Source organism: Sorex fumeus, unplaced genomic scaffold (genome assembly GCF_029834395.1).
Source record: "Sorex fumeus unplaced genomic scaffold, SorFum_2.1 ptg000063l, whole genome shotgun sequence".
NCBI classification, from domain to species: Eukaryota; Metazoa; Chordata; class Mammalia; order Eulipotyphla; family Soricidae; genus Sorex; species Sorex fumeus.
Window position 1 is genome coordinate 84,238,966 of NW_026606120.1, and position 17,303 is coordinate 84,256,268.

Consider the following 17,303-nt stretch of genomic DNA (forward strand, 5'->3'; position numbering starts at 1 on the left):
GCTGGATGTGGCCCCAAAGGCAAAATAAATAAATGAATAAATAAATAATTATAAACATAGTTAGTTGGGTGCCAGGGAGATAGCTCAAAGAGTGAATTTCTAAGTAATTCAAAGGAATTAATTTTCAGAGGTGTTGGCTTTTTCTCATAATAATTTGGTTTTAAGCACTTAAAAGAGTGGATTGGTGCATTCAGTCCACAGTGTGCTGCCAGCACAGTTGCTATGAATGGTTGGACGTACAATGTGCTAATGAAAATGTCATGAGCTACAGGGAATCCACTCGCTCTCTCATCACAGAATATCTTTAAACATCAGTTCAACTTTGTTGCAAAATAAGAACCATAGGGGCTAGAGAGATAGCTCAACAGGGAAGGCACTTGCCTTGCACACAATTAATTGACTTTAATCCAATCCCTGGCTTCACATATGAACCACTGAGCACTGCCAAGAGCTATTCCTGAGCACTACTGGGTTTGGTCCAACCCGTACCCTCCTGAAATAAGAACCATGATCTTACTTTGTCAAGTTTCTATAGACATTGGAAGTTAGAATAAATGTGTGAAATATTTATGGCACATATATGTTATATATTCAAAGGTCTAAGAGATTTATATAGTCTATTAATCTGAGACTTTTGGAATTACTTTTGAATTCAGATTCTTTGAGGCTTGGTTGTACACAGTGGTCAATTTTATGTAAAATATTTAATGTAAGTTTTAGACTTAGAATTTTTTTATGCTTCTCAGATATCAAAGACATAGAGAATAAAAATGATTCAAGCTATTAATCCAGTTTCTAGAATTTAGGTCATTAAACTTAAATGGAAAGTTTTCTTTAAGTGAGAAATTTTTACTGATGGATATTATAAGATTAGTATTTTGAAAATTAATAGGACAAAAATTTATGAGTTCAAAAGAAAGGGACATTTTGTAATTTGCAAGTATTAACTTACAGTCCTGTAAATCATATATTTAAAATGCCATGATTAAAAATTCCCCACATAAATAATTTCTATTCATTCCCACCATCAACTGATGATTCCAGAGATTTAAAAATAATACTTATTTCCAAATTATGAAAGAAATCTATAAAAGTCAAGGAAATTAATAATGTGGCAATAATCATAGGAAATTGCAGGACTGAACGTGACACCAGTTTATTTGACTTTTTTTGTATATTAAAATTTTTAAATTGAATCACCGTGAGATATAGTTACAAGGCTTTCAGGTCAGGTTTCAGTCATACAATGTTCTAACATCCATCCCTCCTCCAGTGCACATTTACCACCACCAATATCTTGAGTATCCCTCCTGTCAACCCCTCTCCCCCGCAGCCTGCCTCTATGGCAGGCATTTTTCTTCTTTGTCTATCCCTCCATATCTCCTTCTCTCTCTCTCTCTCTCTCTCTCTCTCTCTCTCTCTCTCTCTTTCTGATTTTGAATCCTTTATATCTACAGAAATGTCTAATTCTTTTTGGACTGCCGTTTAAAAGCTTAGCTTCATGTTTGACTTTCTAACCCAAAGACAAGGACCATCTTCAATGGCAAAAACCACCATTAACCAGAAATAATCACGAGGTACAATACAAATTTATTTAAGAAAAGTAAAAATTTAAATGCAAAATATATCAAATTTCAAAAATAATGTTATTGAAAATACATATTAGAGTTGAGTTTGTTTGATATGGCATTCATTGTAATGACTTTAACATTCACTGCCCAAGTTCTCTTCATGTTATAAAGATAGTGTTATCAAGAATGAAAGGTGTGAATTCTCATAAAAATGTATAAAAGCGATATAACCCTGGAATAATACAAAGCACTTAAGGAAAAACATATAAGTCAAGAGCCCCATATCCAGCAACCCTTTTAATATAGAATAAAATCATGTCACTTTCATAAACAGAAACTGAAACAATTTATTATGAACAGAACTACTCTAAAAAAGTTATTTTTTTCAGATTGAGGCATTGACTCATGAAAGTATATAGAAATATATGTAATATATTTATTTGTCAAAAATCATCAAATTATATACTTGAAACTTTGAATTATACTGTAAAAATTCATGCCAGGTGGTGGGTGGGGAGAAAGTTAAAAGTTCTGGAACACTTGCTTTGCACTGCTAGACACCAACTCCAATCCCAGACACTGATGTCCTTGTCTCCTTACCCCCACCGTCACCCAAAATGCCACCAAGTGTAGCCTTGATAGCCCCAGCACAGCTGACATCCGCATCATCTCTGGACCTTAGTACCATTCAGTATTACTTGGGAGTGGCCCCCAGGCCCCCTGAGATTGTAAGTGGGGAGATCTCCCCCCAATTACATTAAAAAATCCTTCTGCTAAAACCTAACAATGAGTTTTTCTAATTTTTAAAACAAAAAGAAAGGAATAAATGTCTACAGATTACATCAGCAAAAATATTGTTACCTTTAACCTCTATTTAACGTCTAAAGCATATTTGCATTGATCTCATTTTCAGGAATGGTTTTATAGATATTTTCAATGACAATTGTAGATATCACTCTTGGCTGTCTCTCAATGCCCTTGGTAGCATTAGAATAATCATTTTTTCATCCTTTACATTTTGAAGAAATTTGTACTGGTTATAGAATGTTGCACTTTTAATTGATGGTCTCCAAAGAGGCAATTGAGTATAACCAGCCTAATGGTTCTCAAATTTAGCATGCACCAGCCTCACCTGGAGAACTTATTGAATAGATTTTTGGGCTCCACGTATAGAACATAGGATTCAACAGTACTAAGATGAGTCTCTAGAATGGAATACACCAAGTTTGTCAGGTTGAGGGATTTACTCATGATCACAACTACGAGGTCAACCCAAACTTGTACTTACTAAGATTCTTCCTTCCAACATCTTTCTATATAACACAAAAGTTTGCTAGATATGTAAACTTCCCAAAGAAATGAGTTTTAAGCTTATTTTTATGGCTTTCATGGTTATTAACATAAAGACAAGGTGACCTCAAAATTAGAATTAATGTATAGTATACTTGGCAGGAAAGCTTAATACTTAGTGATAGTGCTACTGGTAGATATGTTATCAAATGTTTTCCTATAAGATATCCCAAATATTTCAAGGAAGTACAAGAAAATGCAGCACATTCAGATACTAAATGGTTGGCAAAGCAATACAATTGTAAGAGAGTAAAATATGTGAACTGTTTGGGTCGGGTTGGAAAACAGTGTTTTAAAGTTTTGATTTAAAAGATTTGTTTAGCATACTCAGAGCCCTAAACTCTCTTAGAAAATGAAATGCACTCATTCAGCATCATACAGAGAAAATAGGCTCAGGATGCCCCATGGAGATGGAGGCTTTGAGGAAGGGGCACTCTGTCTACACCTCCTTTCACCTTTCCTTGTCCTTGCCTGTCCTCAACCTCTCCACCCCATAGTCTGTACAGCCACAGACTTCAAAAGGACACAGGTTACAGAGAGTTTCAAAGTTCTTCCTTCGGGAGCAGTTTCCACCTCATGGAGGGGTGAATTTCCTCATCAAGGTCATTCAGTTCCTGCTCCTTGGAAAGCTCCAGGAACACCTGGAAGGGAAGAAATAGAGAGAGGGAGACGTCGCCTGCCTCTGCAGCTCCAAGTGTGCGCAACACAGTAGGAGTTTGCATTTCATGGGGTTGGTCAGTCACTCCAAGGAACTCACCTGCTCCAGGGTGGACTGTGAGAGGCTGTACTCCTCCAAGTCGAAGCTCTGCTTCACTGCATAGGGAAGGATGCACATTAGGGACTCAGGAAGTTTACAGAGGTGACTTAAAAAAAAACCCTCAAAATGGTTTAGCTCATTTGCAATCACTGTTCCCCGGGAGTGATCAGTTCAAACGCTTTCCTTAGGCTTGTGGTGGTAGTGGTAAGGAACGGTTGTGACAAGTTTCTCTGCAGAGGCTTGTTTCAAGGCGAGAACCGCTGAGAAAGCAGCCTTCCCTGCACCCGAAAGGTGTTTTGCACTTTTAGCCCAGGAAGTGGTAGGAGAAAGATACATTTTGGAAAGCAGATAATAGAGATGCTTGAGGAGCAGCTAGTCTCAGGGGCCAAAGAAATCATTGTGGCTTGTCCTAATTAGGTTTAAAATCCTTCTTGTTGACTAAGGAGATTGAGAAGAGGAGTTAGAACCCTGATAATACAGCCCCGTAGTCTGGATATATGACACCAAGCAAGTGTGTACCACCAAGCCAGACTGACCACAGTGACACTCATGGGTCACTCATGGTGCTAAAATAAAAGCAGGAATGCTCCACTCAAAGAATAAACAAGAGAAGAAGAGTCTTCTAGAATAAGGAGACATGATTCTTTTTTTTTTTTCTCTATTTGGGTTATACCCGGCTATGCACAGGAATTACTCCTGGCTCTGCACTCAGGAATTACTTCTGATGGTGCTCAGGGAACTGTATGGGATGCTGGAAATCAAACCCGGGTTGGCTGCGTGTAAGGCAAATGCCCTACCCGCTGTGCTATCACTCCAGTCCCAAGTCTATTCTTTCGGGCAGGTGATAAGCAAGCAAAAGTTTTCCCTGAGCAGTGAAAATGATGAATAGGGGGAGGGAACTCCTATGTGTCCAAGCCAGGAATGCCCGGGTGGTGATCACTTTTAAAATGCTGCAGACACGGGAAAATTTACTGCTTCACCAGGCATAAAGTCAGTTTTTTAAAACTGTATAATCCTTCAAAAGAAAATAATGCTCAAGTTCATATAAAAGTCACTTTAAAATATGTGTGCATTAATGATCCAGGGAAGAAAATATCCTCTTAAATAGATGTATATTAATGAATTTTGACTTAGATTGCACTGAGGTAAATATAGAAAATCCTGGGAGCAAATATGAAAATTACTCCCTATCACCTTCTATATCTTCTCCATCTTCTAGATTTGGAGATCCTGAAATTCAGTTTGAGATTTAAACTTTTGAGTTTAACACATGATGTCACATTCAATTTTTTTTATGTTGCAAAATTATTTGAGGAATTTGCGATGGTAGTTTTTGTTTGTTTTTGTGGGGCAACATCTTATTGTTGTGGGTCAACATAACTTAGTAGCTCTTACCTGTCTCTAATTTGAGGAAAGCTTGGGCCAAAGGCTTTACATCTTCCACGGGCAACTTATAGACCATCAGAGATGAATATCTGGGAGGGCGGAAGGGGAGAACAAGGGTTAACAGCTGGAGTTAGTTTCTTTGAATAATTTCTCTGTTCAGATCCTTGGTGGTAGATATGATTTCCAAGGAGTGAGTGGGGCAAACGACAAGAAGCAAAGATGAAATGCTTAACCCTGTGGCATAGGTAAATTGACTAGAGCTACCTCTGTAGGTTTTGTCAGAAAGAATGAGTTTAATTTAGGCTAAATAGAATGTTCCTCAGATAACTTGATTGAGAAATTTTGGTACATCTACACAATTGATTACAGCCACCAGGAGAAATGAAGTCATGAAATTCACATATAAAAGGACGAACATGGAGAGTATCATGCTGAGTGAAGTGAGTCAGAGGGAGAGGGACAGGCATAGAATGATTGGACTCATTTGTCGGATATAAAAAAAAGCTTAGCATGAGACTAATACCCAAAGACAGTAGAGACAAGGGCCAGGAGGACTGGTCCACAAGTAATGGTTGGGGTAGGGCAACTAGGATAGAGAAGGGACCACTATGATGAAGATAGTTGGAAATGATCACTCTGGACGAGGAGTGCTGAAAGTGGGTAAAGGGACAAATGCGATGACCTCTCAGTACATGCATTGCAAGCCAAGATGCCCTCAGAGGAGAGAGAGAGAGACAGAGAGAGAGAGAGAGAGAGAGAGAGAGACAGAGACAGAGACAGAGACAGAGACAGAGAGACAGAGAGAGAAAAAGTGCCTGCCATAGAGACAGGCTGGGGGGGGGGGGTGGCAGGAGGGAAACTGGGGACATTGGTGCATTGGTGGTGGGAAATGTACACTGGTGAATGGATGGATGATGGAACATTGTATGACTGAAACCCAATCATTAACAACTTTGTAACTGTGTATCTCACAGAGATTCAATTAAAAAAGAGCATTTCTGAAAAAGAGGAAGTTCAGAGAAAAACTTGGGGAAGGGGAGAGTAGGTTTTAGTTTAGTGTCCTGGGATCCTTGGACAGACAAGGAACAAGTACATGAAACATCAAGATTTGCCAAGTCATCTTCTGCCTTATTTTTCTGAGTTGTTTCTTGACTTTATCTTCTGACCATCCATTGACACGAGAGAGTTACTTAAAGTTTCCAGGATGGGTCTCAGAGTTTTCCTACTTCACTGCTCTCTCCTATCCTATAGAAACTGCTTTCCTAATGCCTTTGAGGATACAATTAGGAGACGTGGAAATTCCAGGAACCGTATCCCCAAAATGATCAGCAACAGTCATTTTCAGAAAATAATTTGTTTCAAATAAATCTTTGCCTTCTCACCACTGAACATCAGGAAGGGCTGAAAAGATAGTGCAAAGGATGGAGGTACGTGTTTTGCAAGTAGGTGGGACATTCAGGTTTGTTCTCCATACCACCTGGTCTCCTGAGCACTGCAGGGAGCAGCGCTCGAGCCCAGAGCTTTGAGTAGTTTCTGAGCACTGTCAAGTTGGTCCCACAACCAAAAATAAAATAAAATAACCAAAAGATTTAGATTTTATTTCATGAGATTATTTTATATAGTAAGGGACACTTATTATTCTTTTTTTTTCATTTTTTTTTTTTGCCTTTTGGGTCACACCTGGCGATGCACAGGGGTCACTCCTGGCTCTGCACTCAGGAATTACCCCTGGCAGTGGTTAGGGGACCATATGGGATGCTGGAAATTGAACCCGGGTCGGCTGTATGCAAGGTAAATGCCCTACCTGCTGTGCTATTGCTCCAGACCCATGGGACACTTATTATTCTTATTTGCTCGCTTCCTGTGTCCATAAAATGTTTCCATTCATTCAGGGGCTGCATACTTAGACCAAGTTATAGCATTACTGTGATGTTTGTTCTCCACCAAAGAAATCCGCTTTCTGGTCTTTCAGGCTCTGTTTTCTCCCCTAACTCCAAAATCATCTGTATTTTGCTATAAATTTTGCTTAAAATGACCCTAAAGTAACTATTAATTTTTAATGATAATTTTCACTAGAGTTGTGTTATGACCAGGCTTTATAGAAAATTAGAAATATTAGTAAATCTGAAATAAAATGATTGGCTTGCTTCTTAGTTCCATTTTGCTCTGCTATTTGATCTAACCCAGCACTCTTCATTCATTTTATGCCAACTGGAACCTTTCTTGCATACCAGTCCACATTGTGGCCAAGTTCTAACCAAGGTGGTAGACCAGAAGTTTGCAACCTTTTTCACACCTGTAGACTGGTGATTGAAGACCACTTATATCATCAATTTCCTATTCTTAAGAAATAATGTCACAGCTTAAGACCCTTATAAGGACCAGGGCTCACAATGTTTTCAGAAATCATTTAATTTTTTTCCCATTGAATTAGTGTCTCCTTATTTTGGAAAGTCTCAGTAAAGCCTCAGAATAAAGTAACCCAAGACCAAACTAGTCCTCAGCACACAGAAGGACCTCAACACATGCTACCACCCCTTTTATATCAACCTCCACTTCCTTAACTCATTTCCAGTTCCTTTCTTACTGGTTTCCTTATGGGGTACATATGGACGCTGGTGCACATACATCAATAAAGCAGACAGAAAAAAGCCTACTAGGTGTATCTGATCAAAACCTGCAACTATTTTTACCTTTCCTGCCGAGCAGCTTGGGGGAAAAGCCTCAGAATTTCTTCATGGAGTGTCTCTCCTTGTTCCGGGGTCCTTACCTTCATCTCTAGCAGGTAGTCCTTACCAAATTTGCTTTTCAGGTGTTGGATAGAACCGATACATCTAGAAGCAGGAGGGAGATGAGGTCAGATTGGGAAGGAGAAAAAGACCGAATAAAGATGCTGTTTGAGACTGTATTTCTTTTGAACCTCACTGGTGTCTGGAGGGGCGCTGGTTCTACCTGCTGGCAGGGACACGGCTCTGTCCACAGACAGCTCTTTCAGCTGGGCATTGGTGGGGGCATCATGGGCAGAGTGAGGCACCCACCTTATCCTTCCTGAAACCATGATTGCCACACGGTCACACACAGCCTCGGCCTCAGCCATGTAGTGGGTGGTCAGGAGGGCGCTCCTCTCCGTGTTCCTGATGGTCGCACGGATGGCCTCCCTAAATCGTCAAGGGAAAGCTTCAGGATTGGGATTGGGATTGGGATTGGGATTGAGCAGAAGCCCTGTAGTTTTTTTAGACATGTCAGAGAAGAGACTTCTTTCTTATTTTATTTCATCTTTTTGCTTTTTGGGTCACACCCAGCAATGCTCAGGGATTACTCCTGGCTCTGCACTCAGGAATTACTCCTGAAAGTGCTGGGGGACCATATGGGATGCTGGGAATAGAACTCTGGCTGGCCGTATGCATGGCAAAAGCCCTACCCGCTGTGCTATTAGCCCCTGGAAGAGATTTCTTTTTAACCAGTTGAGTAGGAATACTTAGTAAAGAGAGCAGAAGAGTGAGAATGTCACTGCCAGCAGGTGGGCAGAGGAGGGGCAGCCCAGGGAAGTCCAGAGCTGTGATCTGGTTTTAGGTCAGGGTTGTGGCTGAGGCTGGGGCTGGGGTTAGGGTCAGGGTTAGGGTCTGTATTGACAGAGAAGAGCTGAGCAGTGAGGTGTTTACAAACCATAAAGAAGGGAACCAGGGATGCAGAATTCAACAACCAAGTGCTTCGGATCGTTTAGGTAGAATATAAATTACACATCTGCATAGGGGACAATATCCAGAACTCTCTCTGATCACACCCTGGCAACTTCAGGAGAATTTCCATTCTGCAACAGAGGACTGGCCCCTTTGGAATTGTGGTCAGGGTCTGCTATGCTCCCTTACGCTTCTTGTTGAATTTTTTTCCAACTACAAACAGGGAATGTCAAAGAAACTGATTCACTTCAAGTGTGTGTGTGTGTGTGTGTGTGTGTGTGTGTGTGTGTGTGTGTAAAGTGTCAATTTTAATAATGCTCCTGGCCATGTTCCTTTCCTTTTTCCACATTAAATAACAAGGGTTACTCCTGGCTCTGCACTCAGAAATGACTCCTGGCGGTGCTGGGGGACCATATGGGATGCTGGGAATTGAACCCAGATTGACCACGTGCAAGGCAAATACCCTACCCCGCTGTGCTATCACTCCAGCCACTGTGGAACAATTCTTATAGGAGTCAACCAATTCACAAGTTCTCAGGAGATGTGCCAATTGGCCCTGTCTGGGCATTGCCCCTCACCATATTTGCAGCTGCCCCTCGGGGTCCATGCCTGTGGATGGCTCATCCAGAAGCATGACAGATGGGCTCCCCAGGATGCTCAGCACGAAACACAGCTGAAAGGAGAGGATAAGCATCAAGAACAGGTTTGGGGACTGCACAGAGGAGCCCTGAGCCCCACCCCTACCTTTCTCTTGATTCCCTCTGACAGGTTCTTCACAGGAAGCTTCAACTGATCCTGCAGCTTGAATGCATCCACCAACCTGAAGAACAATGAGGTAGTGAGTAGGGGGACAGGGTTCAGGAATCATGGGACATGCACTGATGAAAATGGGAAAATATCCAGTGGAAACTGCTTAGGAGCCTCTTCTGTGAGGGTCTACTCATGTTGTAATAAGTTTTTGCTCCTGAGAGTCACCAATGAACATCTTATCTTAGAGAGAGGGCAGTTCCCTCCTGGGAACCCATGGGATCAATCTTCTCCCAGGGTCTACACTACCTAAGTAGACCCTAAACTTCCTTTCCCCAGGTGGGGTGGAGATCTTTTTTTTTTTTTTTTTGCTTTTTGGACCACACCCAGCGATGCACAGAGGTTACTCCTGGCTCATGCACTCAGGAATTACTCCTGGCAGTGCTCAGGGGACCATATGGAGGCTGGGAGTCGAATCTGGGTCAACCACATGCAAGGCAAATGCCCTACCCGCTGTGATATCACTCCAGCCCCTGGGGGGAGTTCCTTGTGTTCACTTCTTCCCAGTGGAGACTGTGGAGACATGGGTGCTCCCCTTACTGTGGGATGGAGATGGCTGCATCTTTTTTGCTCAGCCCCTTCACTGCAGCAAACACCTCCAGGTGCTCCTTCACCGTCAGGTTGGGCCACAGCACGTTCTCCTGAGGACAGTACCCCAGGAACTCCAGGGGGGCCTCTCCACTGCCCCCTTTCAAAATCACCTGTGGAGAAAAGTTCTCTCTCAAAGCCTGCCTCTTGCTTCCATGTCGATTTTCAATGGATATCTTTTTCTCGCTATAAACCTAGAAGCCTTAGAAAAATGAGGACATGACTAAATATGGGCATTTGCACATTTTTGGCATTGGAGAGACAATGCTGGACTGTAAATATGTGAAAACAAGTCTTTGAGCAAACCCCATCAAAGATGAACATTCAATTGTGTCTTGCCATTGAAGCTGAGAATTCAATTGTCTTACAAATGTGGTGCTTTGCCATCAGGACCATTGCAGCCACAGTCATGTGCTGTCTTATTATTTGATTTTTCCTTCTTTAAACTCATGCACCAATGTCTTAAGTCTTGAGAATCACCAGTGTTGGCAATGCAGGACAGTCTGAAACATGGAGTTTTTATTCTTCTGAGTAAATGAGACACTCATAGAAGTAGACACATGGGTAAATATGGTTGGAGGTACTACCGTAATCATATGCAGAAGACCGTGTTGCAGAGTACCGGCAGAAGTCACTCTGGGGGATTAAAGAAAGCCTGTCTGCAGGGGGGGTTTGTTTCAGAAGATCCAGGGACAAGGGGTCTTCCATGGCAAAGGACAGAGAAAGTGGGGCTGGAGCGATAGCACAGTGGGTAGGGCGTTTGCCTAGCATGTGGCTGACCCGGGTTCGATTCCCAGAATCCCATATGGTCCCCTGAGCACTGCCAGGACAACAACAAAAATGGACAGAGAAAGGAATAAGAAACTGAACAAAGAGTTTGAAAAAGTCTGTGAAGGGATGACCCCTGAGGTATCTGAGACCCTGAGACAGAGGCTTAGACCCAAGGCCTGGAGCAGAATGAGCAAGGGAACAGGATACAGAGGTGGCAGAGGAACATAGAATTTTCTCCTCCTATCCCTACAGGATGAGCAGAGGTGGCACCTTCCATCCTGGAGCAGGAGAGGCTGTGGGCAGTAGAACTGGGAGAAGGACATTGTCCAAAGAGGTCAGTGGCTGACCTGATTAGAGATGATTTCAGAACACTCAGAGTCAGTTGACAATTCAGACCCATCTTATTTTAAAAATATTTTAGTCTGGGCCGGAGCGATAGTACAGCAGGTAGGGCATTTGCCTTGCTTGTAGCCGACCTGAGTTCAATTCCCGGTATCCCATATGCTCCCCCAAGAACTGCCAGGAGTAATTCCTGATTACAGATCCAGGAGTGATAGCACAGTGGGTAGGGCATTTGCCTTGCATGCGGCCGACCCGGGTTCGATTCCTTCATTCCTGTTGGAGAGCCTGGCTGGCAAACTACCAAGAGTAACTTGCCCTCTCAGCAGAGCCTGGCAAGCTCCCCGGGGTGTATTCAATATGTCAAAAATAGTAAGAACAAGTCTCATAATGGAGATATTACTGGTGCCCGCTTGAACAAATCGATGAACAATGGGAGGACAGTGCCACAGTGCTACAGAGCCAGAAGTAACCTCTGAGCATCGCTGGGTGTGACCCGAAAAGAAAAAAAAATTAGTCCATTATGTGAATAAATGGTTACTTTTCTCTCTACTGTGCTTCATGAGAAAGAGAACATAAATGTAGGGTCTAGCTAGCAGTTGAATTCGAGGGGGTCCAACTAAAGAGTCTACTTGGGGCAACTGGAGCCAATCTGGTGCCGAGTTCTGGGGACTGTGTGTCTGCTGTCTCCTTCTTTCTGTCCTGAGATATTTGTAAAGCTTGTTCCTAGCTGGTGGTTTCCAGCAGCTTGAACAGCATCCCTTTCCCATGATTATATTTCCACAGATTTTATTTCATTCTCCGTTTCCCTGGGACATACTTTCTAAAGCAGTTCTTAAAGTATTTTCTCTTCTGACACAGAATGTTGGAGGAAATGATTTCACCCCGTGTTGTCTCTTGGATGAATATGAGTTCTTTTTCTCTTCTCTTTGCCAGACCACTTTATTCAGCTTATTTGCTTTAAATTGCTTTCATAACTCTTTTTCTTAATGTCAAGTCAATCTGTGAAAAGCTCATCATAAAGAGTTTCATTGTTAAAAAACTATATCCCAGTCAGAAAGTATGTTGTGAAGGAGAAAGAATATGACTAAATAATAAATAATTTATTAAATTATTTTTAAGTCACAGCATGTAAATACAGGAAAGATAATACTCATTTCAAATTCATGTGTTTTCATAGTACTCATGAAATAGAGCTGGTACAACATCTTATTTTAATTTCTGATTTCATACTGGACACTCATTCTAGATCCATTGAAGGCATCTTCAACAATTAATTAGCATATATGTATTCATGGCATGATTTTTCACTGTGTTATTCGGCCACATTAACATTGCAATCATTTGATGATTGAACAGTATTTGTTGCTTACAAATTTTCACATCTTACAAATTTATTTGAGCACGCCTAAATAACACAATTTCCCAGTAATTTACTTACCTGTCCAGCAGTTGGGTTTGTATCTCCAGTTATCACGCTAATGGATGTACTTTTACCAGCTCCATTGTGTCCTAACAATCCCAAAACCTCACCTAAAAAAAATTCAGTTACATTTACCAATTCATTAGTTTTAATAGTAAAACTAAGAAAAAAAATAAAACCCACAAATTTTGCTCTGTGTAAAGCTCAGGACTACATGATTTATATTTTGTATCTCATTTAATTGTCTTGCCACCTTCCCGGGCTGGAGCGATAGCACAGCGGGTAGGGCGTTCGCCTTACACGCGGCCAACATGGCCGACGCGAGTTCGATTCCTCCTCCCCTCTCGGAGAGCCCGGCAAGCTACCGAGAGTATTCGATATGCCAGACACAGTAACAACAAAGTCTCCAATGGAGACGTTACTGGGCCCGCTCGAGCAAATCGACGATCAACGGGAGGGCCTTTACTTACTTTACTTTACTTTACTTACCACCTTCCCAGGAAGTTATTATAACCCTTTCTTACTAATAGGGGGGAGAAAGTCTGGGATGGGTTTCGCAAAGTTACCTGACTTTAGAATTCACATTGTCTACTCTCTGTAGGTTCAAAGTGATAGTGACACAAAATGAGGTCACCTACTCTCAGCTGGTTAGGCTTTTGGCCTGTGTTGATCTGTCCTCAGTTTTCTTGGAAACAGTGATGAGGAAATGAACTGTGTTAGGAAATGAACTGTGTCCCTTCAATAGCAGTTTCCTTGTTGCTTGGTTGCATTGTTTATTTTAATACAGTGCTTCTGGTTTTCCAGCTGATGTGACTAAACCCCTTGTTCATGTAGCAAACTATTTCCACTTAGAAATCCAGCCCCTAAGGGTCTTCCTGCTGATGGGTCTGTGTAGCAAGGAAGTGTTGATAACTTGTTAAGAATGACACTAGTCAAAGAGTGAACAAACAACAGCCCACCTTTTCTCACACAGAAAGAGACATTTCTTGCAGCCAGTTTCTTTTTGCTCTTGGAAAAACAATGCTTTCTCTTTCTGGCATACTCCTTTCGTAGACAGCTGGCGATAATGACTGGTTTCTATAAATGACAGGTAAATCAGATCTTAATGTTTTCCTTTTTTTTTTTTTAAAAAAAAAAACTCTGTCTTCCTCTCTGGGTTTACCTTACTGCCCATGCCAGCATCAAGAGAGACTTTTTCTTAGCTACGGATTTCCGGCCAGACTCCCATTCTAGAACTCACTTTTGGAGTTGTAGTACTGCCATTTCCTCTCCTACAAAGAGTTTCTTAGGAGCACGTGATTACCAACTACTCAAATTGATAATGAGTCATTTCTGCTTGCCAGAATCCCAGAGCAGAAGCAATACATCTTGAAGAAGCACTGAAACGCCCTCAAAAGAACAAAAGAGCCTGTGTGGACAAGAGTCTATCCACAACTTTGTACAGGACACTTTCTCCACGAAGCAATGGGTTTCTAAAATTCACTAGCTCTTTCTTGTCTTTTGCAAATTCAATTTCTAGGAAAGATACTGTGTGCACAGGTTGTTTAATTTCTCAGGCTGTGTCAATATAAAAAAGTTAACCATTAGTGCTGTGATCCTCAATTGTATGAATTAAAGAATCACAAAGTCATTTATCAATTAGACTTGCAAACCATCCACTTCAATGTGCACATATTGATATTTTGTTATATAAGTGATCGTATGTTTTACCTCCTCTAGGTCTGTGGAATTCAAGGCATTTACTGTTCTCACTCTTTCTCTCTGCACATCTTCATCCTCTCCCTCCGGCTCTTCTGGATTTGGACACCAATCACTGCTTCTTGGAGAAATTCTAGAGTCAAACCAACCATTAATGATTAATTTTGAGCCTTCATACTCGTATCAAGACTATTGCATTTTCTAAATCTTCTTGAGTAGTTGGGTAAATAATCAAGCATCCCATGTTACCCTCTGCTTGCTTCTTCCCATTGTATTTAGTGACCATTGCTTCTTAAAAATATTTCACTCTATTTATCTTTAGAAACATTTTTTTCAGTATCATGGGTCACATTAACTATATTTGAATTATTATTATATTTTCATAGGGAAAATGGGATAGGATATTTGAAGTTAGGATAGTCTCAGAAAATCTATCAGATGCTTGATTGTAGTATTTTTTCCTTCAACCCATAATCTTTTTAATTACTGTCTGATATGAATCCCCACCTGTCTCTCTTCCCCACCATGTAACTTTTTCTGATGCTCAACTTCACAATAGGATATAGAAGAGTCAATGGTTCAAGTTCGTTTTCTTCATTAGATCGTGTTGATCTCTGACTTAAGCACATATAATTCGGTTCCTATCCCAGTCTATATCAGCATAATCAATTTTTATTAATGAATTATCTTATGCGCCAAAATATTTTAAAATATGGATCATTGGAAGAGCCTTTAATGTGGCACTTTTTAAAAAAATCTCAGGGCTAGGAAGAAGGAGACGTTACTGGGGCCTGCTTGAGGCAATCGACAAACAACAGGATGGTCGTGATCGTGATGGATCATTGAAATACAAGAATACAATTAAATTTTCAAACCTAAATAAAGGATCCTTTCTCATTGGCTTCTTTCCAAATTTCCATTCCAGACATTGAAGAATGAACACAAAGATGATACAATGAAAGAAAGACTAGGAATAAAGAGAGATGTACAGTTAGAAACATGTTTTATTTCTTGCTTTAGGGCTAGACCCAATGGTGTTATAAAGTTGCCCCCAGTGGTTCTTGGGGGACCATCTCATGGATTCTCATGGGAAATAGGACCTCACACATACAAGACAAGTGTTCTATGACTGAGTTCAAAACAACTTTTTTTTTTAAACAACAGAAGCAGGCCCCAAAATGTAACTCATTGACATAATGCATGCTTTGTATGCATGAGGCTTTGAATTTGATACCCAACACAAAATAAAAACAAATAAAATAAGGACAAATAAAAACAAAATAAAAATGTCAAAGTAAATGAAAAACAACTGGACTGCTACAAAACTACTTTGATAAAGTAAAAAAAAATTTCCAATTATCTATTTGTTAGATTCTGAAGCTATCAAATTCACTTTAAATTTTTCTTGCAAAAGCATTAGAAACAATGTGGTTCTGTGAAATCATTACCTTATGAGACTTACTTTAATAATTGTGTAGTGTCTATAAATTTGGGAAGCATATTAGCTGGTCAGATTATCTTTATAAAAATATATACTCCATATTCTACAATTTTATTAAACTTGACATATCCATGGTATACAGATATCCTGTTATGCTTATAAATAGTTCATCATTATTTTCTATCTTAGTAACAATTATAACATATGTATAGGTACAGGTTGAGTATAGTAAAAGATGGAATAAGTTTTGTAGGAAGAGTGTGTTCTTACAAATAGGAAAATTGGAGAGGGCTCTGCTCTGCTTACATCAAAGATATCAGGGATGAAATGCTGTAAAAGAAAAGCAATGGTTAAATAGGAAGCATCTTTATTCTGAGTTATATTCATATACATGTGAAATGATGTACTGAACAGATCTGCTAACCTGTATCTTTATTTCACCATATCAGGTATTGTGCCAAAATGTGCAGAAAGTGACTGCCTCCCTCCCAATGTCTATGAACCCCTATACTTTTATTTAAAGCAACGGAATTGAGTGAATACCTCCTAGTGAGAACAGCCTGAGGCTCTTTGTAAGCTTACCACATGAAGGGGAAACCGAGGGTAATCTCACAGTCTCACACCTTCCCGTACCCATTATTCCTCCCCTACAGCCCCTTCTCTTTTTCTTTCCCATGAATGTATCTTTACACACAACTTGAGTCTGTCTTACTTTTGTAGAAGCATAGGTAGAAGACAGACAGTATTTTATTTATAGTATGCTTTCTAGAATGCTGAAATGCCAAGGATGAGGGATATTTTACTTGAATCCTTCTAAGTTTGAGTGTGCCAAGACAGAGTAGATTCTACAAAGATATCACAGGTGACTGTTTCCCAGAGCCATGACCTTTTCTCCCCACACATTTACATGGGTCAGACAAGTTTTCTGTTACAATTTTGTTGGAGGACATTGTCCTATTTGGAGAAATTCAACTGGAATTCACAAGGTTCCAATTGCCGGATGTCATTCAGACATTGATTATTAATAAGGAGACCTGAAGCCCTACACAAGACTTTCACAAATGACCATAAGTTCCAGGGCATGGGACAGGCAGTGGTATTACTTACATAATAGGACAGGAATAGGTAGCCAATTAAGGTGACCGGTGGTATGAAAAACGTGAGGCTGTACACTAGGGCATTTTCATTGTTTTGCGCTACAATTATAGCCGCAGAGAAGAGGGTGACCTAAAGAAAATACAAATATGTGTGCTCACCACTCTGAATAGCAATACACTGAAAAAGGCACATATAGGAGCTAATCCCGATTTTAACTACCACCTCGAAAACTAGCCTAAAATAACATGATCATCATGGACACTTTTTCTTAGTGACTTAGCTAAATTCCTTCAGCGTGGAGCATCATGAAGGATACATCACTGGATAAATCTGGCCTGTGATATGTAGAAAATTTTGATTCTACCAGATTCAGGAAAACTGGTATATGTTGGTT

At 40.5% G+C, this 17,303-nt stretch overlaps 1 protein-coding gene across 2 annotated transcripts in view; it reads right to left on the bottom strand.

Annotated features, from left to right (window-relative positions):
• Positions 1–1,570: 1,570 nt before the first annotated feature.
• LOC130035620 (ABC-type organic anion transporter ABCA8-like) overlaps positions 1,571–17,303 on the bottom strand; it is a 98,310-nt gene continuing 82,577 nt past the window's right edge. Inside the window, exons 26-39 of one of the 2 annotated variants that reach the window (XM_056127436.1) lie at positions 16,919–17,038; positions 16,082–16,141; positions 15,246–15,337; positions 14,383–14,503; positions 13,632–13,749; positions 12,691–12,782; positions 10,092–10,252; positions 9,489–9,564; positions 9,323–9,417; positions 8,103–8,222; positions 7,758–7,898; positions 5,074–5,153; positions 3,679–3,734; positions 1,571–3,562 (exon numbers count right to left, since the gene is read on the bottom strand). In XM_056127436.1, the coding sequence (XP_055983411.1) occupies positions 3,464–3,562; positions 3,679–3,734; positions 5,074–5,153; positions 7,758–7,898; positions 8,103–8,222; positions 9,323–9,417; positions 9,489–9,564; positions 10,092–10,252; positions 12,691–12,782; positions 13,632–13,749; positions 14,383–14,503; positions 15,246–15,337; positions 16,082–16,141; positions 16,919–17,038 (1,431 nt within the window). In that variant the 3' untranslated portion in view covers positions 1,571–3,463. Of the gene's footprint in view, positions 3,563–3,678; positions 3,735–5,073; positions 5,154–7,757; positions 7,899–8,102; positions 8,223–9,322; positions 9,418–9,488; positions 9,565–10,091; positions 10,253–12,690; positions 12,783–13,631; positions 13,750–14,382; positions 14,504–15,245; positions 15,338–16,081; positions 16,142–16,918; positions 17,039–17,303 lie in introns of those variants that run through there. The other variant, XM_056127437.1, reaches the window with a different exon arrangement.